This window comes from Bos taurus, chromosome 13 (genome assembly GCF_002263795.3).
Source record: "Bos taurus isolate L1 Dominette 01449 registration number 42190680 breed Hereford chromosome 13, ARS-UCD2.0, whole genome shotgun sequence".
NCBI lineage: Eukaryota > Metazoa > Chordata > Mammalia > Artiodactyla > Bovidae > Bos > Bos taurus.
The window spans coordinates 73,108,688-73,131,540 of record NC_037340.1 but is presented as its reverse complement, the minus strand read 5'-3'; the positions used below and the strand labels follow the sequence as shown (position 1 = coordinate 73,131,540).

Here is a 22,853-nt window from a genome sequence, read left to right as displayed (position 1 = left end):
AAGGAAGCTCATAGACTTTACCAGTAGCCCGAGGAGTCCTAGGTTCATAAAGAAAAGTTAAGAGCAATGTTCTAGAGCCTTGAGGTCCTCCATAGGGTCCTCTGCATGTGAGCAGCAGAGGTGGGCAGAAAGCGAGTGTGGAGGGTGGAGAGGGGCATTATGGTCTGGGTCTGGAGTCATCACCCAGGGCCAGTCCTCGGTCACCACGACTGGGAGATGTGGTCTCTCTCTGGGTGCCCAGAAGGGGGACAACTAGCCAGCTGCTGCACCATTATCATGTCGTTTGCAATGGTTCAAATTCAAGGAGAGACTGGGACCCCCTTGTCCCAGGGATTTCTGGTGGGGAGGGCACGTGAAGTAGGTGCTGGATCTTGCTTATTTCATCCACAGGGGCAACAAGTCTAGTGTTGCACGGAGGCGGCATGGAGGGCAGTTAGAGTTGCTCTTCTCAGCTCTTCTGCTCCAACAGGCTGTCTGCTTTTGTGCCCCAGGAACTCACAACAGAAGGCGGAGGAAATCAGGATAAAAATGTACATTCTTGAAAATATAATTGTGGCTCCCATGTGTGCAGAGTACTAGAGTTTGCTAAGCACGTTAGTAAGCATTGGGCTTCCCTGGTGGCTCAGCTGGTAAAGAATCTGCCCGCAATGCGGGAGACCTGGGTTCTGTCCCTGGCTTGGGAAGATCCCCTAGGGGAGGGAAAGGCTCCCCACTCCAGTATTCTAGCCTGGAGAACTCCAAGCCTGGGCTCACCTTGGCCTTTCTGCAGCCCTCCAGGAAGGCAGGGCCAAGAGAATCATCTCTACTGTGAAAAGTCAGAAAACGAGCTCACAGAGGAGAATTAGATGCTCAAGGTCACAAACTAGAGGCACAATCAGAGCTAGAACCCAGGCCTCCCGTCACCATTCAGCGGGCGCGTATTAAATACCTACTGCCCTGCCTCACCCGGAGGCCGTGGGTAAGTCCTTTCCCTCCCTCCTGGCCCTGAGGATCCTCCCTGCCGGTGGCCTCTCGCCGGCTCGTTCACCAAAAAGCCACAAGGGGGCAGCAGCACATCACCGTTTTCTTCTATTCTTGTATGAAGCCGCGCTATGAATCTTACACAGATTTTAAGGAGGCGGAGGGCTTGTTAAAATACGGATTTCCGGGCCTCCCTTCCAGTTTCTGTGGGTCTGGCATGAGGCACAAGATATTTGCAATGCTAGTCATGTATGGATGTGAGAGTTGGACTATAAAGAAAGCTAAGTGCTGAAGAAATGATGCTTTTGAACTGTGGTGTTGGATAAGACTCTTGAGAGTCCCTTGGACTGCAAGGAGATCCAACCAGTCCATCCTAAAGGAGATCAGTCCTGAGTGTTCATTGGAAGGACTGATGTTGAAGCTGAAACTCTAGTACTTTGGCCACCCGATGTGAAGAAGTGACTCATTGGAAAAGACCCTGATGCTGGGAAAGACTGAAGGTGGGAGGAGAAGGGGACGACAGAGAATGAGATGGTTGGATGGCATCACTGACTCAATAGAGATGAGTTTGAGCAAATTCTGAAGTTGGTGATGGACAGGGAGGCCTGGTGTGTTGCAGTCATTGGGGTCACAAAGAGTCAGACACAACTAAGTGACTGAACTGAACTGAACTGAACCAGTTCCCAGGCTACGATGATGCTTCCAGTCTGGGGACCCCACTTTGAGAACTAGCAAGGTTGAGGATTGGGAGCGAGGGTCCAACGTGACCTCTGACCCTCACAGACAGGGCCACTGGGAAATCATTGTGAAAAGGGAAGCCACTCCCCCTGGTCAGTTGCATATTGACTTTTCCAAGCCCCGTTAAATCCCTTTATAAAAAGCAAGATATATTTCACTCCTTCAATGATGACTGGGCTTGGTCCATCCGGAGCACAGTTCTAGGTCCTGGGAATCCATCAGTGAATGAAGCAGACAAGTTAATTGCCACCGCTTGTGGAGTTTGGCAAAAAACAGTAAATGTTCTAAATAAGTAAGTTACCTAGTATGTTAAAAGGGGCTACTTGCATCTGGGGTATTGAAAGATATATATTTCTCAGTGAAATGATGACTTGTGAGTCAAACTTGAAAGAGACCAAGGGGATTCACCATGTGGGTGTCTGGGGGAAGATGATGTCAGGCAGAGAGAGAACAGCCTGTGCAAAGGTCCTGGGGTGTGAGCAGGTCTGGCATGTTTGAGGAAAAAGAGGGAAGCCAATAAGGTCAGAGCAGTGTGAGCGGGGAGAGAATAATTGAGGATGAGGACACAGAGGTCACAGGAGCAAGGCGGGAGGGGATTGTAGATCTTGCAGAGGCTTTTCTTTATTAAAATTGTTATTTTTTAATTTATTTTCGAGTCGCTGGGTCTTCATTGCTGCCCCACAGGGTTTCTCCAGTTGTGGCACGCAAGGGCTACCTCCGCAGGGCTTGAGCTCTTGAGTGCGGGCTCAGCAGTTTGTGGCACATGAGCTTAGTTGCCCCAAGGCAGGTGAAATTTTTGCAGACCAGGGATTGAACTTGTGTCCCCTGCATAGGCAGGCGGATTCGTAACCAGGGAAGCCTGTGCAAAGGCTTTTCTCAGAGTGAAAAAGAGTGGCATGATCTGACTTGTTCTAACAGAATCCCTCTGGCACCCTCTGTATGCAGCAAGAGTGAAGCCAGGAGAACAGACGGCTCCCCGTTATCTGGGCAGAGATGATGGTCGCCCAGTCAGTGGGGAGCAGTGGAGCTGGAGAGCGTGGTAAAAGGTTACACACACACACCTGCGTGCTGTTTCATAACTAAACCAACTGGTCAGTCTCATTATCCGCCTCTCCTCTGTCCAGGTGGCCCGCACTCTCAACCTGAACTCTTTCCTCTACATCCAGATCTGCCTCATCTTTGATCTCCAACTGCCTCTAGCCACACTGTCCTGGGATGACTGCTGCTTCCTCAAACTCAGAACATCTAGGACACCCCCTCCTACCGGCCACCAACGCAGGCTCCCCTCTGCTCTTCTCAGTTCCCGGTGACGGACCCCCCTTCTCCCCATCCTCCAGCAGAAAGCCCAGGAATGTGTTTAGCATCTTACTTCCCCTGTCCTCACATCCATCCTTCCAACAAGATCTCACAGGCATGGTCAGGCCCTGCCGGAGTCTCTCATCTGCTTCTGTTCCTTCTTTCTCACCCCTATGGGCCTTACCTCTGAACCCTGCAATGTCTGCATTTGGGGTAGCCTGGTGGCCAGGACAAGGGCTCTGGAGCAGGACTCTCTGGGTTTGAGTCCTGGCTTTACCAACTTTGAACTATGTAAATGTGGGCTGTTTCTTGAATTTCTCTGTACCTCAGTTTCTCCATTTATAAAATGGGTATGATTACACTTACTTCAGAACATTATTGTGAGAGTTAAGTGAGTTGTTACATAGAAGACACTTGGAACAGAGCCTGGCATGTGCTTCACACACAATAAATGTTCGCACACAATAAATGTTAGCTCTCATTTTTATTCTTTTAGCAATAAGTCTTTATTGAGTGTCTATTACATGCAGAGACCTCCATCATGCTCAGAGATAATCTGACCCAGAAGAAAGAGCATAGGCCTTGAGTCAGCAATTCTGTTCCTAGATGCGTACCCAACAGAAATGTTGACCAATATCCACCAGAAAACATGTACTAGAAGCTTCACAATGCCTTATTCATAGAAGCCTCAAACTAGAAACTGCCCAAATGCCCATCGAGGGTAGGATGGATAAATAGCATGCGCTCTATTCGCATGATGGACTGTTCTACAGTGACAAGAAAGAAGGCACTACTGCTACTTGAATATCGTGGATGAATTCACAATATGATGGGGCGTGGCTGGGCTGGGTCCCTCCCAAGTCTGGCTTCAGTGCGGGTGGCCTGAGTTTCCCCTGGTGACCTCTGTTCCCAGCACCATCCCTGTTCACAAACAAGAAGGTCCCCAGTCTTTGCCTTCACATCAGTCCCTGACTTGCAAAGCATCACTGAGGCAGGATGATGACAATAGCTTATTTTCAGGCGAACATAAAGGAATCACCCAACATTCACAGCATGTGATGGGCACTCACTCCACACAGTCATGCTGGAGGGTGGGCATTACTATTTATGCCCATTTTACAGATGAGAAAAGCCAAAGCACTAAGAGGTCAAATCAAGGTAATGATAGCTAAAATTTTCATTTAAATTACATAATACTCTCAACAGCCCTCTGTGTTGAGTAGTCCTATTATCCCTATTTTAGAGACTAGGAAACTGAGGCACAAAGAAGTTAAGTACCCTGCCTGAGATCACAGCAGACAACCAGCCAGGAACAGGTGGGCAGGTTGGCTGGGCCCACTCTTCATGGCTCTGCTTACAGCTTCTCAGGGGTGAGGTCATGGGCCTTGCAGCCAACCTGGTCCAGAGTCCAGCAGCACAACCCCAGCACAACTCATTAATCACTCTGAGTCTCAGTTTACCCATCTCTAAAATGGGAACATCAGTAGCACTTTCCTTTAGGGATGTCCCAAGTGTGACATGTAATTATGTGGGTAGCACTCTTGGCGGAGAGAGCCCCATATGCAGGAATAGTTCAGTGAAGGTCCATGGTTCTCATCCTGGCTCTCAGCATGTTATCAGACTTGTTCCGGGTAATGTGTGCAGAATTTACTCATATAGAACCAGACACACCAAAGCTCTCAGCCTCTGAGAGACCACAGGCCCAGCCTGAAAAGTCAGATAAACTTGGCTTGGACTAAAATCCCACCTAATTGTAAACCAGCTTTTGGACAGATCATGCTTCCAAGCTGCTTCCTCATCTGTGAATCAGAGTTAGTTCTATCTTGTGAAGATTAAATGGTTCCAAAAGCTGCCTGTGATTTCTCAAACTGGGGTTCCCAAAGGAGGTGGTACCCGACTGAAGTGCTGGAGGCCAACATACTGAGGAGCAGGTCACTGACCACCTGTGTGCTGGGGATCGCCTGTCGCCCAGCTCAGCTTTGAACCTCAGGGCACTGCATTCCTGGGCTCCCTGGTCTGCCCAGGAGGTTTGACCAATGGGAGGCACTTCTGGGAATTGGGGGCTGGGAGAGAGCAGAAGCTGGGTTCTCTCTCCCCATCTCCATCTGCCTTTTGTTAGGATCAAGGCTGCATCTCCATGGTGGCTTCCGCTCCCAGCAGACAGCCCTGCTGTGAGTCCATCTTCCGCCTTCTGGTCCTGGCTTCTGGGCTTTGCCTTCTCTCTGCCTCTCCACCCTTAGGGCTGGTATTGAGGGAATGAAGCCCTTCATTAAAGAATACCTACTGTATGACTCTACATGAAGTTCAAGAACATAACAACACTTCATCTATGATAGAAATCAGAACAGCAGTTGCCCTTGAGGGTAGAGGGGATCACCTGGCCAGGGGAAATTTTCTTCTTTTTTAAAAATCTTTGGCTGTGCCACACGGCATGTGGGATCTTGGTTCCCCTGCCAGGGATCGAACCTGTGCTCCCTGTACTGGTAGCTCAGGGTCTTAACCATTGGACCACTGGGGAAGTCCTCAGAGGAAACGTTCTGTGATGATGCAAATGTTTTACACCTTTTCTGAGGTGTGGTCATATAGGTGCATATATTCGTAAAGACTCGTGAAACCATGCGCTTAAGACCTGTGCATTTAACTGGGTGTGAATCATCCCTCAATCAGATTAGTTTAATAAGAAGAAATTCTGGTAAAATACCAAGAATATATTCTAATGTCCTGGTGAGGTTCCGATGAAAACACAGTTTTTATTTTTAAACAAATACAGGTAGACTGCAGAAGAGGACATGACATTTGTATGTGGCATTTTTGTTTGTTTGCTTTTACACTTGGGCAGGCTCTGGGAGATGGCGAGGGACAGGGGAGCCTGGCTTGCTGCGGTCCATGGGGTCGCAAAGAGTCAGTCGGACACAACTGAGCAATTGGACAACAACAAAACAATAAAACCTGCGACTCCAAACAGGATTTCACACGAGGGTTGGTGTATTTCAGGCCGTGTTCCCCGGTTTCTGGGAGGCATTCTTCATCCTCCCCTGCTTTTCTCTAGTCCAGAATGTTTCCCAGCACTGACTTGTATAATGTGTAGCTTGGCCTGGTGCATTGCGGAGTCGTGAAAACGGTTAGTTCTTACTAATACGAGTTGGGTTTGATGGGTCCCTTTAAGGGACATTTAAGGGTCCCAGTTTGACTGTCTTCAAGACAGGGTGATTTACATAGAATTCAGTCCCTGAATTCTGCCCAGGGTGGGGAGGGAGGGTTTTCTCAGCACAAGTCTGACACACAGACGCGTGTTCAGGGATGTTCCTACCTCACTCCAGGAAAGGAAGCAGGAGGCTGAGAATCTCTGTGCCCCTCTTCGCTGCACCCCTAGAAAAATAGCCCATCCAGCCCAGCACCTGCTTCAGTCTAATGATTAAGGGGGGATGGTTGCCCATCTCCTGGAAAAAGCTCTGTGCGTGTCTTTGATAGAGGCTGTGAATGGCTCAGAAGAAACGTGGCCATTCTCCTAGGCTGTGAGTGAGAGCGAAGGGAACTAGGGCATGCTTCCCGCGGCATCTCAGGGTCCAGAGGGACCAGCTGGCTTGGGAATACGCTTGTCCTTCAGGGCCTGGATGGCAGACCCAAGCCGGACTGTGGCCTGCAGCCCAGACTGCCTGCAGAGCGGCTGACACAGAGTCTCCATCCTCAGCCTTGCTCTAAAAGGCTCTGCTTCTTGGGCTGTGGCCCCTGGCGGGTGGGCAGGGCCCCAGTACGCACAGGCGTTGCTGGGTCTCCAGGCGGCAGAAGCGGTTCTGATTGGACACTCGGGTGGCCACGCCCAGGCCGCAGGTGGTCGAGCAGGGACCCCAGGCAGTGCTCCATTCCGGGCAGGGGACGCCAGGGGCTGGGGGAGCGACAAGGCCAGAAAACTGGGATCCTGGGGGAGAGAGAGGGGGTCAGTTCGGCAAGGTTTGGCAGCCAACTCTACCCACTGGCTTGCGGTGCAATCTGGGTCACGTTGCTTAACTTCTGTGGATCTCGGTTTCTTCCCATGTAAATTTCCTAATAGTTGATCGTTAGGCATGAATAAAATAGTGGATGTGAAGTGCTTAACAGTGCCTGGTTCTTGTCAGCACTTCTGAAATATTGGTTATCAGGCAGCTATGATGGGATTGACCATGACGGTCCTCCAATAAAGGGCGAGTGTCTCACTTCTGTATCCTCCACAAGTCCTGTGATAAGTAGCATCGTAGGGAGGAGGTTGGGGCCTGTGTGTGGTGCTGCCCATGACCTGGCGGCAGAGATGCTGGTGACGGAGAGGCCAGGTCTGGAACAGGGTGGCGGGTTCATCGTGGTCTAGCTTTTCCTCCTCCTCCAGTCTTGCTCTGCTCTGTTAATATTTTGTGTCCTTCCTCTGTTCTTTTGTAACCCGTGGTTCTTAACTGCGGACCGTTTTGCCCCCTGGAAGATACTTGTCAATGTTTGGAGACATGTTTTACTGGTCACAAGTGAGGGGTGGAGGCTACAGAAGTCTAGCACAGATGCTGCTAAACATCCTACACTGCACAGGACATCCTTTCACAACAAAGACAAATGTCACTAGTGGCCTGGTTGATACACCTTGTGTTATCCACACGTGTGTAGGATGTCTATGTGTTCATATGGCTGTAGACACACACATATGCACACACACAGTGGAGTTCAAATTACATATACATTGCCCTGGCCTGCTTTTTACATGTAAGGCAAACCTATCGGCATTCACCAGTGTACTGGGTTGGCCAAAAAGATCCTTCGGGTTTGTCTGCATCAACTTAAGGGAAACCTGAAGGTATTTTTGGCCAACCCAATATTTAAACAGATGTATCATATTCCATTGTTGGGATGATAACAGCTAAGGCCCTGGAGTGCTGTGTGCCAGGCTCTGTCCTAACTGCTTCGCTTGTATTTACTCATCCAGGCTTCACAACAGTTCTGTGAGGTGGATGTGCTTATTCTCATAGTTGGAGGAGCTGAGACAGAGCAGTTAAACAATTTTCTCAGAGTCACACAGTTGGGCTTAGAACTCAGGCAGCCTCCATGCTTAAGCTGCCTCATTCTACTGCCTCTCCGGCGGCACCATCTCCTATGCAACCAATGCTCTCTTTTCGGTTGCCTTAAAAAATCATATTCATATAATAATAATAATAGTTTCCCTAGTGACAATATGCGGAGAAGGCAATGGCACCCCACTCCAGTACTCTTGCCTGGAAACTCCCATGGACAGAGGAGCCTGGTGGACTGCAGTCCATGGGGTCGAGAAGAGTCGGATACGACAGAGCGACTTCACTTTCCCTTTTCACTTTCATGCATTGGAGAAGGAAATGGCAACCCACTCCAATGTTCTTGCCTGGAGAATCCCAGGGACGGGGGAGCCTGGTGGGCTGCCGTCTGTGGGGTCGCACAGAGTCGGACACGACTGAAGCGACTTAGCAGCAGTGACAATATGTATAATTATGGCTGATTTGCATTGTTGTGTAGCAGAAACCAGCACATCATTGTAAAGCAATTTGCCCCTAATTAAAAATAAATTTGAAAAATTAAAAAACAAAAATCCTAGTGACCTACCATACATAACATAATCTCTCAAACTCAAGAGTTTACAGGCTGAGGTCACTGTCTTTCCTGCCGACCCCTAGGCCCACATTCTGGAGGCAACCACCTTGCCCCATTCAGTTTAGAATTCCTCTTTTAATAAACCCCAATAATGACATATTAATAATATTATATAATATTTAAACTGTGTTATATTAATATGTATCCATGTCAGTATAATGACAATCTATATTATAATAATATACCTCTATATTATACCTCTGCTGTGAAATGTGAGAACTTGGTTCAAGTGTCCTAACCCTCTTTTCCTCTCTCTACTCTGCCACCAATTTTTATTTTTAATTGTTTGTTATTTAAAATCATATACTTGCACCTCTGCATCTTGTTTGGTCAGTTCCATTTTCCTAAGAGTCCCCTTAGCCACCTGCCCCTCCTAGCTTTTGTCAGTATAACCTTGGCTTTGATGTATCCAGTTGTCCTGGTACCTAAGAGGCTCCGCCCCGCCCCTCCACAACCCCTCCCCCTCCCCCATTCCTACCCCACCCCCATCCCCCGCCCATCGCCCTCCCTCCACCACTCCAAACAGCCCTGGACCAGCCTGGCACTCACCTTGGGCTGGGAGGGGCTGGACTCCCAGCCCCACTCCCTGGTCGCACACCCATTCAGGGCAGCACTTGCCCGGGACCTCCACCCTCCTGGGGTGCGGACAGTCCCAGCTGGGGAGCCGCACGTCCTCGCTGCAAAGGGGCACACAAGTAAAGCCGCCGTCCTCGCAGCGGCAGCGGAGCCTGCAGTGAGGCTGAAAGGTCTCCCCGTCCCGGTAGAGGCGGCCGTTCACCTCGCAGCTGCCGTCATCTTCTCCCCCTGCGGAGGAGAAATCGGACCTCCATCGGCGACCCCCCAACTTTTCCCTGGACAGGGCTGCGCCCGCCGCCTCCTCCGCCGGGTCCTCTCTGCGGAGCTGGTCTGGAGGCGCTGGGGACGCAGAGCCCTTGGGGAAACTGAGCGCTGCAGGGGGCTCCGCCCCTCCTCCACCCCAGCCCACCCCCAATCAGAGCGGTCCTGTCCTGTCACCCGCAGGAAGACAGCGTGCCAGGCTGCTTCCTGGAACAGGCTTGCAGGAAGACTGGCCTGGTTCCAGCTTGTTTGCTAGCTGTGGACCTTGGCCAAGCGATTCTACTTCCGCTTTTAGTTTCCTCACCTGCAAAGTGGGTTATGAAGTGAAGTGAAAGGCGCACAGTCGTGTCTGACTCTTTGCGGTGACCCCATGGACTGTATAGTCCATAGAATTCTCCAGGCCAGAATACTGGAGTGGGTAGCCGTTCCCTTCTCCAGGGGATCTTCCCAAACCAGGGATTGAACCCAGGTCTCTCGCATCAGAGACGAATTCTTTACCAGCTGAGCCACAAGGGAAGCCCAAAGTGGGTTATAATGGTACTTATTTAAGTGTGATATAGACTATAAATGAATGGTGTTTGTAATGAATACAACATGAAGGAGACCTTCAGTAGATCCTAGCTGCTCTGTTGTTGTTATTAGTATAAATTATTATATATTATTAATAATATAAATATTAATGTATTGCTGACAAGTGCTCAGTCGTGTCCGACTCTTTGCAACTCTATGGACTGTAGCCTGCCAGGCTCCTCTGTCCATGGGATTTTTCCAGACAAGAATACTGGAGTGGGTTGCCAATTCCTTCTCCAGGGGATCGTCCCAACCCAGGGATGGAACCGGGGTCTCTTGTGTCTGCTGCATTGGCAGGCAGATTCTATACCACTAGCATCACCTGGGAAGCCCATATATAATAGAATTAATAATATGTATTATTTAATATAAACATAAAATATTATGACTATTATATACGCATGGAGATTTCATGCCACAAACTTTCCTTGTCCATCTGCTGTGTTACAGTTACCACCATCAGGTCAGGGCTTAACTTGCTAGCTGTGTGACTTGGGGTAAGTGACTAAACTTCTCTAAATCACTTTAACAATAGCAACGATGAGAACAGTGATTAGAACCTTCAGGGACACATCTAACACAGGGTTAGGAATTCAAGAAACACTCTTTGGAGGAAGCCCTCAAATATTATGGGCATCACAGCCTCTTCCTCCACTGGCCATGAACTCCTTGAGGGCTGGGGCTGAGAGTGTTCATCCTGGCATCTCCTGTGCCAGCTCAGAGCATGGATGGGACACACAGAACCACAGGAAATGCCCCTGGAATGAATGCCTGGCACAAGACTCAGCACATGAGAGACACTGATAAAATAGTCCTGATTCCTTATTCCTTTCAGATACACTGCGCCCTTCCTGGGTACCACCCACTGTGCTCCCAGACAGGACTGAGAGCCAGTCCTTACCCAGGGGGACTCAAGGGTCAGTGCAGGGCACAGATGTGGACGCTGCATCTCCAAGACAGAATAAATTGAGAGCCCTGCAGAGGTGTCTGTGAGCCACTCAGGAAGTGCAGAGAAAGGAGGGTTTCCTGGATATGTGGGTGGCACTTCAGCTGGATCTGGGAGACAAGACTCATGGGAAGCTGCTTTTCCCAGGTCTGCTGAGAAAAACCTCAAATAGGTCCACATACATGCGGGAATTTTAGAGGCACAGAGACCTGGTTCAAATCCCAGGGGATAATAACTTTAGCAAGGTTTCCTGGCATCTCTCCTGGGTCCTCCAGTTCAAAGCTGATTGGGGTGGGGGTGGGGGGGTTATGATCCCTGGGCAGCAGTCTCCACCCTGGGATCTGTGTGCGTCATGTGCATGGTCCCAGACACCATGAGGCACCTCCAAATGTACTTGCTGTGAGACCCCCACACCTATGAAAGTGAAAGTAAGGTCGCTCAGTCGTGTCCGACTCTTTGCGACCCCGTGGACCCACACCTATACACACGTATAAAACCCTTCTCCTTCTGGGCTCTCTCCAATGGTCTCCTTTCCAGCAGCTTCCCCCAAATAACTTCAGGGCATAATCTTGTCATCTGGTAATTTCTGCATCCCTTTCTCTCTGAGAGTCCCTGGCAGGAGAAGGAACACCAAGGATTTGTGTTTGTTTGTTTGTACCCGCAGCCACTTGCATATTAGTAAAGAACCTGCCTGCCAGTGCAGGAGACATAAGAGATGCGATTTTGATGCGAGTTTGATCCCTGGATTGGGAAGATCCCCTGGAGAAGGAAATGGCAACCCACTCCAGTATTCTTACCTGGAGAATCCCATAGAGAGAGGAGCCTGGGGGTTTACAGTCCATGGAGTTGAAAGAATCTGACACGACTGAAGCAATTTAGCATGCACACACTTGTACATTGTAGGACCTTAGGCAGGTGACTTAACCTCTCTGAGCCCCAGTTCGTTCACCCTCAAAATAGTGATAATACCTCATTATTAAGGATAAAGTGAAATCATGTATATAAAGGACTTGTTCATAGTACATGCTCCATAAATGGTGCCTGTTACTGCACCATTAGGGCTTCCCTGGTGGCTCAGAGGTTAAAGCGTCTGCCTGGAATGCAGGAGACCTGGGTTCGATCCCTGGGTCAGGAAGATCCCCTGGAGAAGGAAATGGCAACCCACTCCAGTACTCTTGCCTGGAGAATCCCATGGAGGGAGGAGCTTGGTAGGCTACAGTCCATGGGGTCGTAAAGAGTCGGACACGACTGAGTGACTTCACTTTTACTTTCACTGCACCATTACCCCACCAAATGGTACCTTCACACAAGCCCCACCAGAACTGTCATTATTGTTTATGCACTCAACAATTATTTACTGAGTGCCTACTATGTGCCAGACATTGCTCTAGGCAACTTGTGACATAGCAGTGACTAAAACCAGCCAAAATCCTGCCTTCACTGGAGCTTTCGCTCTAGTGGAAACAAACACAAGAAACAAAGTTGAGTTTGTGATGTTAGATGTCGATTAGTGCTCAAAAAATAAAGGAGGGCAGGTTTGAGGAGTAGAGCAGGGTTGTAATTTTTCAATATGATGATCAGGGAAGGCCTTACTGAGAAAGTGATGTTTGGGTAAAGAAGTGAAGGAGGAGAGAGAACTTGCCATGCAGAAATCTGGGGAAAAGAATGCCGGTAGCAGGAACAGCCTGTGCAAAGGCCCTGAGGTGGGAGCGTGCCTGGGGTATCTGGGAGGCCAGTGAGGATGGAGCAGAGGGCAGGAGGGAGTTAGACGGGTCAGAGAGAAAACAGGAGCAGGGTCCTTGTTGCCTGCTGAGAGGGCTTTGGCTCTTACTCTGAGAAGATGGGAGGCTATGGGAGGCTTTTAGGCAGAGGAGGGACTTGACCTGTGATCTGATTTACGTATTTAAAGGAGCCCTCAGTCTGCTGTGTTGAGAACAGACTAGGGACCAAGGACGGAAGCAGGGAGACAGTTAAGGGGTCTCTGCAAAATCCAGATGAGTTACGGTGGGGATCAGGCCCGGTGGAAATATTGTGAAGGATTTACTGGTGGGGAGTGAGTGGGATGTGGAAAAAGATGAGAGAGAAGTCAAGGATGACTCCAGAATTTGAGGCTGAGCCACGGAAAAAAGATGGAGTTGCCCTTGGCTGAGCCGGGGAAGCTCTGCTTTTAAAGTGAGGGAGAAGGGCTTCCCTGGTGCTCCAGTGGTTAAGACTTAGCCTTCCAAAGCAGGGTTGTGGGTTCGATCCCTGGTTGGGGAGCTAAGATTCCACTTGCCTCAATGTCAAAAAACCAAAGCATAAAACAGAAACAATACAGTAACAAACTCAATAAAGACTTAAAATGGTCCACATCAAAAAAAAAAAAAATCTTAAAAGAAAGCAAGCCACACTGAACATGCACACAGCTCAGAGGCAGTCCCCGAGAGAGGGGCTGTCCAGCTAGTGGGTGAGAGGAGAGATTTGGGCCAACATGTTCCCTCCAGAGCCAAGACCCAGGCTCAGTCTCTGTGCCGTCTTAGTTCTGCCTCGGCTGAGGCTTCCCCAGCTCCCAGCCTCCACTCAGTTCCAATCATTACACACTCACGAGCACCTGTAATTCATTACACATTCATGAGACACATTTGGTGTCACCCAACCAGAGCTGGAAGTTGCAGGAAGGAGCAAGGACCAAATTTTTGGCCTCCAGGTATTCAAAGTCTGAATCAAGGTGGAATAAGAAAAGCCCCATAATAAATTTAGTGACAGTAACTAGTCATATACTGAGCGGCAGACAGTAGAGTGAAAGAAACAAAGATTGTGGAGTCAGCTCCCTGTGTTCAAATCCCAGCTCAGCCACTTTTGAGCTGTGTGACCTTGGGCAAATTACTTAACCTCTCTGGGCCTCTTTTTTCCATTTACAAAATGGGGATGACATTAGGAGCTACTTCATATGGTTGTTGAGAGGTTAAATGAGGTGATATTTTGAAACTCTAGGTAAGTGCTAGGCATGTGTTCAATAAACAAATTTTGCCAAGTGCTTGACATGTGTGATGGCTTCTCTAGATAACAGCCTGATAAGCTAAGTGTTGCTTTTCTGAGTTTTTTCTTTAGGTACATTTTTTTCTCCCTTCATAGGTGATATTTATTTGATTTTTTAAATGGAAGTATATTTGATTTACAATGCTGTGCCAATCTCTGCTGTATAGCAAAGTGACTCAGTCATACACATAAAGACATTTTTTACATTCTTTTACACTGTGGTGTACCTATAGGGAATCCAATATAGTTCCCTGTGCTATACAGTTGCTATACAGTAGGACCTTTTTTGTTGGTCATCTTTTTTAAAATTTTAATTGGAGGATAATTACTTTACAATATTGGGATGGTTTTTGCCACACATCACCATGAGCCAGCCATAGGCATACATGTGTCCCCTCCAGCCTGAACCCCCATCCTGTCCATTTTATTTATAATAGTTCACAGCTGCTAATCCCAAACTCTCAGTCCTTCCCTCCCCGACCCCTCTCCTTTGGGCAACCACATTTGTAGGTACATTTTTATTACCAATCATCTCTAAGTTTATAAGAGACATCACCCCTTTCTCATTATTATACTCCCCTTATCATAAAAAAGTATTTAACAGGGATTTACCATTGATAATTTTATGTCTATAAGTCCTTTTTAAAAAAAAAAATTCGTTTGGCCGTGTTGGGTCTTAGTTGCAACACATGGGGTCTTCCATCTTCGTTGTGGCATGTGGGATCATTTTAGTTGTGGCATTTGGGATCTAATTCCCTGACCAGGGATCGAACCCAGGCCTCCTGCGTTGGGAGTGTGGAGGCTGAGCCGCTGAACCACCAGGGAAGTCCCTGTAAGTTGTGTTTTTCTTTTTAACAAGTTTTTTTTTTCCTATAGATGGATTCATTGTCAGTGATTCATGAGCCTTTCTTCCTTTCTCTCTCCCATTCTTTTTTTAAAGTGCTACATGTACAAAGATGGGAACGGTAAAGTGCTCTGTAAGGCTTATTTAAAAAGAAAAATAGAGCACAGAACAGTCCCCACCCCTTTCTATTTCTCTAAAGCAGTGGTTCTCCACTGGGGGCGATTTTTCTCCCTAGGCAACATGTGAAGGGAGATGGTCACGACTTGCTGTTTGGGGTGCTACTGGCATCCAGCAGGTAGAGACGAGGGATGCTGCCTTCATTCCTATCATGCACAGAACCGCATCCCACAGCAGAGAATTACTCAGTCCCAAATGACCCGGGAGCAAAGTTGAGAAACCCTGACCTAAAGCCCACGCGGAGGGCACAAGGGTAGAGTGGTGGGAGGTGTAACATGCTCAAGGTTGCTAGGAAATAGCAAACTCAGGGTTCACAGGTTCAAGGGCTCCCAACCCCAGAAAAAGACAGAACGGAATGCTGCTTCAGAGCCTGTTTGACCCAGCCCCCAGCTGTGTAACGTTAAACATGTCTGTTAGTATTACGGAACCTCAGTTTCCTCATCTATAAAATGGTCTGAAAGTACTTACCGCAGAGATTATTGTGAGGATCGTGTGACTTAGGAGGTAAGTGCTTAGTGCAGGGCCTGATACACCTTACGCCTGAAATAGAGAGCTGCCCTTTCATTTTCCCAAGAGTGTCGTGAGGGTTCTGAGAAAGGGTGGTGACCTCTGGTTTGAAGAATCTGGGAGGGCTGATCAGGGGAGGAGCTGTTTGCGCTCGGCTTTGAAAGATGGCTAGATCTGGATGGATAAGAAGGGAGGTAGGCTGTTTGGGTGATGGGTGTGATCTGAGCAAAGACAAAAGAAAAGAAGTGAGGAGCGGGCTTAGGGAACCTTGTGTCACCAGGTTTGGCTGGGAATGAAGACGACTTCTCCTGGACTCAGGACCTGAAGTCCTTGACCCCCTCCCCATCACCCCCTCCACCAGACCCGCAAACCTGCTTACAGAGGCACACGGCCCCCCGGCCTCCAGGGCCCGCCCCGGGCTGGCAGACCAGGCCCTGGCTGGGGTCACAGACGTGGAGATGGTCGCAGGGCTCCCCCAGCCGCCGCGCACATACCCGGCAGCAGTTGCAGCCGTCCAGCACCAGGGGCACCCCCGGTGGGCATCGGGGTGGTGGCCAGGGACAGGCACATGGTGTGGGGCACAGCTGGGCACACACCTGCAGAGACAGAGACCTCCCTCAGCCAAGGTCATTCAAGGTGGGCAGTGAGACCCTCACGACTGACTCCTTCTCTGCCAGGCTGTGCAGTGTAGCATCACACCTTGGCCCCGGAGTGACATAGACCTGGCCTTGAACCCCAGCACCCCCACGTCACTCTGTATGAGATAGCATGGCATTGTGGTCATGAGCAAGGGCTCTGGATTAGAATTCCTGTCTTAACTCTGTCGCTTATTAGCGGAGCAGCCTTGGGCAAGTTACTTAAGTTCTCTGAGCCTCAACTGCCTCATCTGTGAAGAGGGGGCAATAATATATAACTCAGAGGATTGTTTTGAGGAGTACATGAAATGAGGCATATAAAACTTTTAGTTCACAGCCTGCCATGCAGGAGATGCTCCATGCATTTAGCTATGATGACTGGTATGTGAATTATAATAGCGGGCTTAGCCTCTGCCTTCTGGGAACTTACAGAGGCAAAACCAACAGAACAGAGGATTAAAATGACAGGGTACTATACGTTTTCTAGCAGGAGGACTGTGGATATTTATCCTGAGGACTGAATAAATCAAACAGTATCATGGATGTTTTTGATCTTTGGAACAATCTAGAATATGTTTCCAGATGAGCCTCAAATAAGCCAGGAAAACTTGGCCTCCTGTGGGACTTATCAATTCAGAGCTTCCAGAGGCCCAGCCCTGGAATCTGTTTTTAACGAGCCATCCAGGGGTGTTTGACGCACAGCTAGGTTACTGGTACCTCACCTCCACTCTAACCCTTCTCCCCGCCATATAAAGATGGGGAGACTGAGTTCCAGAGAGAGGAAGAGACACAGTCCCCGTGGGTTAGCTACTTGGCTGGGAGTGTGCTTCCCCACTGAAGACCCACAGACCCAGAGTGGGTGTAGACTTCCTGTAACAGGGAAAAGCCCCAGCCAGGGTCCCACCCCCAGGGGCAGGCTCAAGGTATCAACCCAAGTGTCCTGACTGCCCCTCCTCACTTAGGACCGAGAAACAACCAAACCAGAAACCAGATACTCTAGGTTCCCCATATGTCCATTGGAAGGTAGGGACCGAGGGCCATGCATAATTCAAGGTGTTACTAGTGACCCACCCCACCTGAGGGCCCTTGGAAGTCTGGAGGGTTTTGTGTAGAGGATTGAAGAATTGGATGCAGTTTTGGAAGGTGAAATTAATAACCTCCTAAGTCCTGTGTGTGGCCCCAAAGCAGGCAATGACCTCTCTGCCCTAATCCCTACCTTTCCCACCCTTAGGACTCCTAGTCCTGCAAACCTCTCTATGGCCTGCAGTTCCCACCGTGGCCACTAGGGGCCGTTCCAAACTGGCAGACCTGTGTGTGTGTGGGAGGGTGGGTCACAGACCAGGAAGCAATGACAGGGCCCATCTACGATGGCACTGGTAACATTAGATGTGAGTGTGCAACTGTGTGCCTGGAGCCTTGCCAGAGGACGAGTTCCCATCTCCGCAGGCATTTCAAGCAGGAGACTGGGTGACACCAGATTCTAGAGAGGATGGTCTAGCCTCACCCTTCAAAGTGAGGTCTGGACCGGCGGCAGCAGCACCGGGAAGCTTGTTAGTCATGCAGCATCCAGGGCCCTTCCTTATGACTCTGAATCTGCATTTTCATAAATCCAGATGTGATCCACACGGCACTGACCTGAGAAACAATCAGCTGGACTTTGGGTTTCCCTTCTAAACCCTCAGAGGCTGAGCTCCCTGAGTTGGTGGGAAATAAGCAGGGTGAGGGGTAGGCTTTTGACCAGAACTGGCTCTTGGGTCCTTTCCTCCTGAAAGCAGAGGTGCCAGGACATAAGCTGTGTGCTTTGCACCTGGGTTCTCACTTTGGGCTGTCTACAGGGCAAGCTTGACAGGGCTGGATCTACAGGAGGGACCTGATGACACCGATGCCCGTGACTGTCATTCACCACGGGCACACCATGCGCTGAGCTCTGTAATGTGCTAGTTTAACCCTCCAGTGGGAGCTACAGCATTATGCCCATTTTATTTATTTATTTTGGCTGTACCATGTGGCGTATGGGATCTTAGTTCCCCGACCAGGGATTGAACCCGTGCTCCCTGCAGAGGAAACACGCAGTCTTAATCACTGTACTGCCAGGGAAGTCCAGCATTATACCCATTTTAAAGACAGGGAAACTGAAGCTTAAAGCAGTATAGCGACATCACCAATAACAGGTAGATCAGGAACAGAATCAAGGTTCATATGCATCCAAGACCAGGCTCTTAACCACACCCACCTCTTGTCACCTATGGCTCTGATGCCAGCTTAGCCTCTGTGTCAACTAACTGTTTGTTCAAGAGGGATGGGGACAAGTCAGGGAGGGTGTTTCAGCACAGCCAAGGAGGGAGAGGTCCTGTCTAGTCTCTATCTCTACACCCTTTCCAACCAGCCCATTCCCATGTTCAAGCTGCCTCGTCACACTTGGTTGTCCCAGACCTTCCTTTGCTGTGGTCCCCAGCTGCGCAAGAGCCCTGGACAGGGAATCTTCCAAGCAAGAGTTGAGATCCAAGTTCTACCACTGACACGCTGTGTGGCCTTGGACACTTCACTGCTGCACTGAGAGGGAGCAGTTTCCTCCTAAGTAAAATGAGGTGGAGACCATCTATCTTGGAATCAGGGTTTTAATGAGGTCATGGCCAACTTCTGGTCAATGTGGCCTGGCTTGTTTCCAGGTCTCTACTACCTGTCTCTGTCCACAGGCCTGAGCTCAGGAGCTCACAACCTGCCTGCGAGACTTGAAATTCTCTCTCTGAGGATTGTCACGGCTTTCATGTGTGTGATGACTAAGTCCCTGCGTTCTGAGTGGGATGTTGCCTGGCTCCCTGGGGCCTGGGAAGAATGGAGGGCTGGGGGAGAGAACAGTGAGTCTAGGACTGCTTCATTTTGGCCTTTCGTTTGATCCCAGGCCCAGAACCCCAAGTCCCCAGCTCCCCCTACCCATGCTACCCTTCCTGGCATCATGTCCTGACCATCCCGGTTTGGAAGAACAAAAAGCAAGGTTAGGATGCCAGCAGGGTTCTCAGCCTTCCCCCAACCACTGCCTGGATCCAGGAGAGAGGCGTTCCTGCCTGCAATTCTCAAAAGAGCATGAAAATATAGTGAGATCATAGCTTGCAGCAGGGCCAATCCCCATGACACCGGGAACTTGGCATTTGCTAAGGTGATGGCAGGCCCAGCAACTGTGGCCTCGGTCCAGGTTGGAGGTGGAGAGATACAGACTGCAGTCCCCTCTCCTCACACCCAGGCCAGTCCTGGCCTCTGTCTCCTCTATTGCTTTGATGCTGTGTGGTTTCAAGCAAGTTGCTTACCCTCTCTGAGCCTTGCTTGACTGAAAACAGGAAATAATCATTCCTGATGAGGTTGTTGGGCATGTTAGGCAAGGTGGATGTTCCACAAGCCCTTTGAAAATATCCCACAGGAGAAGGTCTTTATTCTCTAGAGCTGTCTCCCTACCCCCTCCAGCTAGGGTCAGCAGGCCACTCACTGCCTGAGGGCCCGACAGCATTAATGCCTGTGTATGAAACTTCCAATGGGCTAGGCACCCAACATCCATTCAAATCCTAGCTCCTAGTTAGACAAAGCAGGCCCCCTCTTGAGGCTCCCCATTTATAATGAGGGGACCCACTTCTGTTTGCAGAGGGACTTCAGGGATTGGTAATCATGAAAGTCCTCTCTTAAACATTTGTCATATTCCAGGTCCTGTGCTCGGCCCTGGAGATGAACTATGATAAATGACCTTCCCAAAGGCCTCATGAACATTATACCCATTTAACTGAGGAAGGAGCTAAGACTCAGAGAGGGGAAGGGATTTGCCTGAGGTCACACAGCAGACTTGGCCAGAGGGAAGCAGCTCTCTGGGCATCAGGGAGAGAAGCTCAGCTGAGCCCCAACAGAGGAGGCCCACAGGAATTCTTCCAGGGGGTCCTTGGCTGTGATTTCACATCTCCCCCACCACACCAAGGAAGCCAGCAGTACATTTCGGGGCCCAGGGCCCCCTTACCTTGGAGAGGAGACAGAGGAGGGAGAAGGCGAGGAGGTGGGTCTGAAATGTGCCTCTCATGTCACTGTGTCCCCCACGGAGCCAGCTTTGAGCCTCGGAGGCAGGACCTGTAAGTCTTTATGTTCCGGCGGCTGTGAGGTCACTCCCAGGCACGCACACACACACACACACACACATACACGCATGCACACACACACGCTGGCCTTTGTAGCCCTGCTTCTCTCCCATCCTCATCTTCCCACTGATGAGCCCATTTACCTGGAGGTGAGACCTCCGAGGCCACCAAGAGGGTGCTTGCCAGTATGTGTGTGTGCGCGCGCGTGTGTGTGTGTGTGTGTGTGCGTGCGTGTGAAAGTCAGAGCCAGTGCCAATGCCGAGAGCCTGTGACAGGCTGGCAGGGGCCTCTGTAGCTCCTCCCAGCCCCAAAGGGCCTACCCAAGCTGCTGCTGGAGCCGCTGGAGCCCTGCCCCAGACCCCCTGGCCAACCCTGGCAGTAGAGGGGGTGCTGTAGATCCAGAAAGTGCTCCACAGACACCCCCTTTGCAGAGCTGACCCAAGTCCTCCTAAGCCCCGTGGTCCGGACTCCAGGCGGCTTCAGCGGGCCTGCGGTTTCTGGCAGGAAGATTGGCAGCCGTCCAGAAGCGGGTGTGACCCACAGCAAAACTTCCCTGGGCGGCCCGTTTGCTTTTGGCAACCAGGAGCCTCCCCATGGCCTTCTTGCTGAGCTGTGGATGGTGACCTGCGGTGGCTGAGCCCACGCGGGCTGGACCTAGTGTGTGCTCTTGCTGGGCCCTGCTACATGAGGGGGTCCTCAACAGTGATCTGCAGGAACCAAATCCTTTTTGTTGAATTCAGTCAGCTCTGAGGCCCCTCTGTGGTGTCTCCAGTTCCTGAAGAGGAGGTAAGCTGAGAGGGGAAAAGGACAGTAAGTGGCGGCAGGTGGAATTTCAGGGAATATAGAGGAAGGGTCCTGTTCAGACAGAGGGTGAGGGTGAGCTCTCTGAAGTGGGAGCCAGGGATGAAGCGAGTGAGAGAGGACGATGCTGCAGGCAGAGGGAACAGCACACAGATGCCTAGAGGTGGGGGACCGCGTGACAGCAGGGCCTATTCTGGGAGCCAAGAATGCCTGCTGTGTCTGGAGCCGACAGTGAGGTGGGAAGCGGTGTCACACATGAGGGGGTAAGACACATGAAATTCACACCACCAGAGACTCTGTGCTTCCAATGCAGGGGGCCAGGTTCGATCCCTGATCAGGGAACTAGAACCCACAGGCTGCAACCAAGAGTTCACAGGCTACGACTAAAGATCCTGATGCTCTGTGATCTTTAGAGGGGTGGGATGGGAGTCGGGGCGAGAGGGAGGCCCAAGAAGGAGGGGATATATGTATACATATAGCTGATTCCCTGGTGGCTCAGATGGTAAAGAGCCTGCCTGCAATGTGGGAGACCCAGGTTTGATCCCTGGGTTGGGAAGATCTCCCGGAGAAGGGAATGGCAACCGACTCCAGTATTCTTGCCTGGAAAATTCCCTGAATGAAAGAGCCTGGAGGGCTACAGTCCATGGGGTCACAAAGAGTCGGACACGACTGAGCGACTAACACACACACGCATAGCTGATTCACTGTGTTGTGCAGCAGAAACTATCACAGCATTGTGAAGCAATTACACTCCAATTTAAAAAGGAATACTGGAAGTCAAAGAAAAGCAGTGCAGACCCCACATGCCACAACGAAGACTGAAGATCCTGCAAAGACACAGCTAAGCCTCGGTGCATCCAAATATATAAGTAGATATTTTAAAAAACCTCACCACCAGTATCACTAGGAGCGGGAAGATATAAAGACATGAGCTTTGACTGTAGAATTTGGCAAAGGTAATACGAGAGGGGGGGTGTCAAATGTGGCTGGAGAAGGCTTTGGCCCCCATCATCTCCCCCAGTATCCCAAATCTCAAAGTGATGGAGCTGGACAGCAGAAGAGTCGGGAAAGGGCAGTTGGCAAGGAAGAAAAGTGACTTGATGCTGGGAGCAGTTCCAGGACGAGGAGTTGATGTGAACAGAGGTTGAAGATGAAAATGTGGGATTTGATCATTTAGGGCTGGAGGAAGTGGCTGAGGGTGAGGGTTGTGGGTTGCCAGACTTGGAGAGAATGAGAAACAGTGTTATTTATTCAGGCTCATGTTTGAGTTAGAAGCAGGCCTAGGGTATTTTACACCCAGAGTGGATCAGTTTTGGAATACCCACCACCTTCATATAACAAAGTGTTATCTGTCATCATTGTGAGAAGAAACAAATATAGTTCATTTATGAATTAGAATTTTGTACTTACCATGCAAAAATGTTACCCTTCGCAGTCTACACTGTTTGACTTTTCTAAATTTTAAACACAAATTAAAATTTCAAGAAGTCATCTGGGATGACAGACTTGAATTACCTGTATCTTCATCTTCTCCATCACTCTACAGCCATTGTTTTCTTTGAATCTACTTGTGAGATGCAGAAATATGTAATACCGCAGGGCTGGAGGCAGGAACTGTACTTGGAGCAAGTACAAAAGATTCCAAGCTGTTAGGAACGCTCTTGGTGAACCTGTGTTCCTGAGACCCTGTGTGCTGCTGGCAACTGCGTCCCTAGAAATTCTCCATGTCGAAGAGGTTTGTTAAAGGATAAATCAAAACATGCTGCTTTGAAGCT

General features: G+C 49.8%; 1 protein-coding gene and 1 non-coding gene across 3 annotated transcripts; one reads left to right on the top strand and one right to left on the bottom strand.

Moving 5' to 3' along the window:
- Nucleotides 1-5,719: 5,719 nt before the first annotated feature.
- CCN5 (cellular communication network factor 5) lies at nt 5,720-20,776 on the bottom strand. Of its 2 annotated transcripts, XM_010811504.4 has the most exons (5): nt 20,598-20,776; nt 20,163-20,277; nt 15,910-16,126; nt 9,181-9,435; nt 5,720-6,913 (listed from the first exon to the last, which is right to left on the bottom strand). In XM_010811504.4, exons 2-5 carry the CDS (start codon nt 20,220-20,222, stop codon nt 6,693-6,695), a joined length of 753 nt encoding a protein of 250 aa, XP_010809806.1. In that variant the 5' UTR covers nt 20,223-20,277; nt 20,598-20,776; the 3' UTR covers nt 5,720-6,692.
- Nucleotides 12,048-12,120, top strand: TRNAS-GGA (transfer RNA serine (anticodon GGA)). Its single transcript has one exon. It is a non-coding gene; the product is annotated as a tRNA-Ser (tRNA).
- Nucleotides 20,777-22,853: the final 2,077 nt, after the last annotated feature.

Bases quoted from the DNA above. Each gene is read 5' to 3' on its own strand.
- CCN5 (XM_010811504.4), bottom strand. From the start codon at position 20,222: ATGAGAGGCACATTTCAGACCCACCTCCTCGCCTTCTCCCTCCTCTGT. The intron at 9,436-15,909 runs GTAAGCAGGTTT...TCTCCTCCGCAG, and splicing joins CCGGGGGGCCGTGTGCCTCT to GGGGAGAAGATGACGGCAGC. The intron at 6,914-9,180 runs GTGAGTGCCAGG...TCTCTCCCCCAG, and splicing joins CCAGCCCCTCCCAGCCCAAG to GATCCCAGTTTTCTGGCCTT.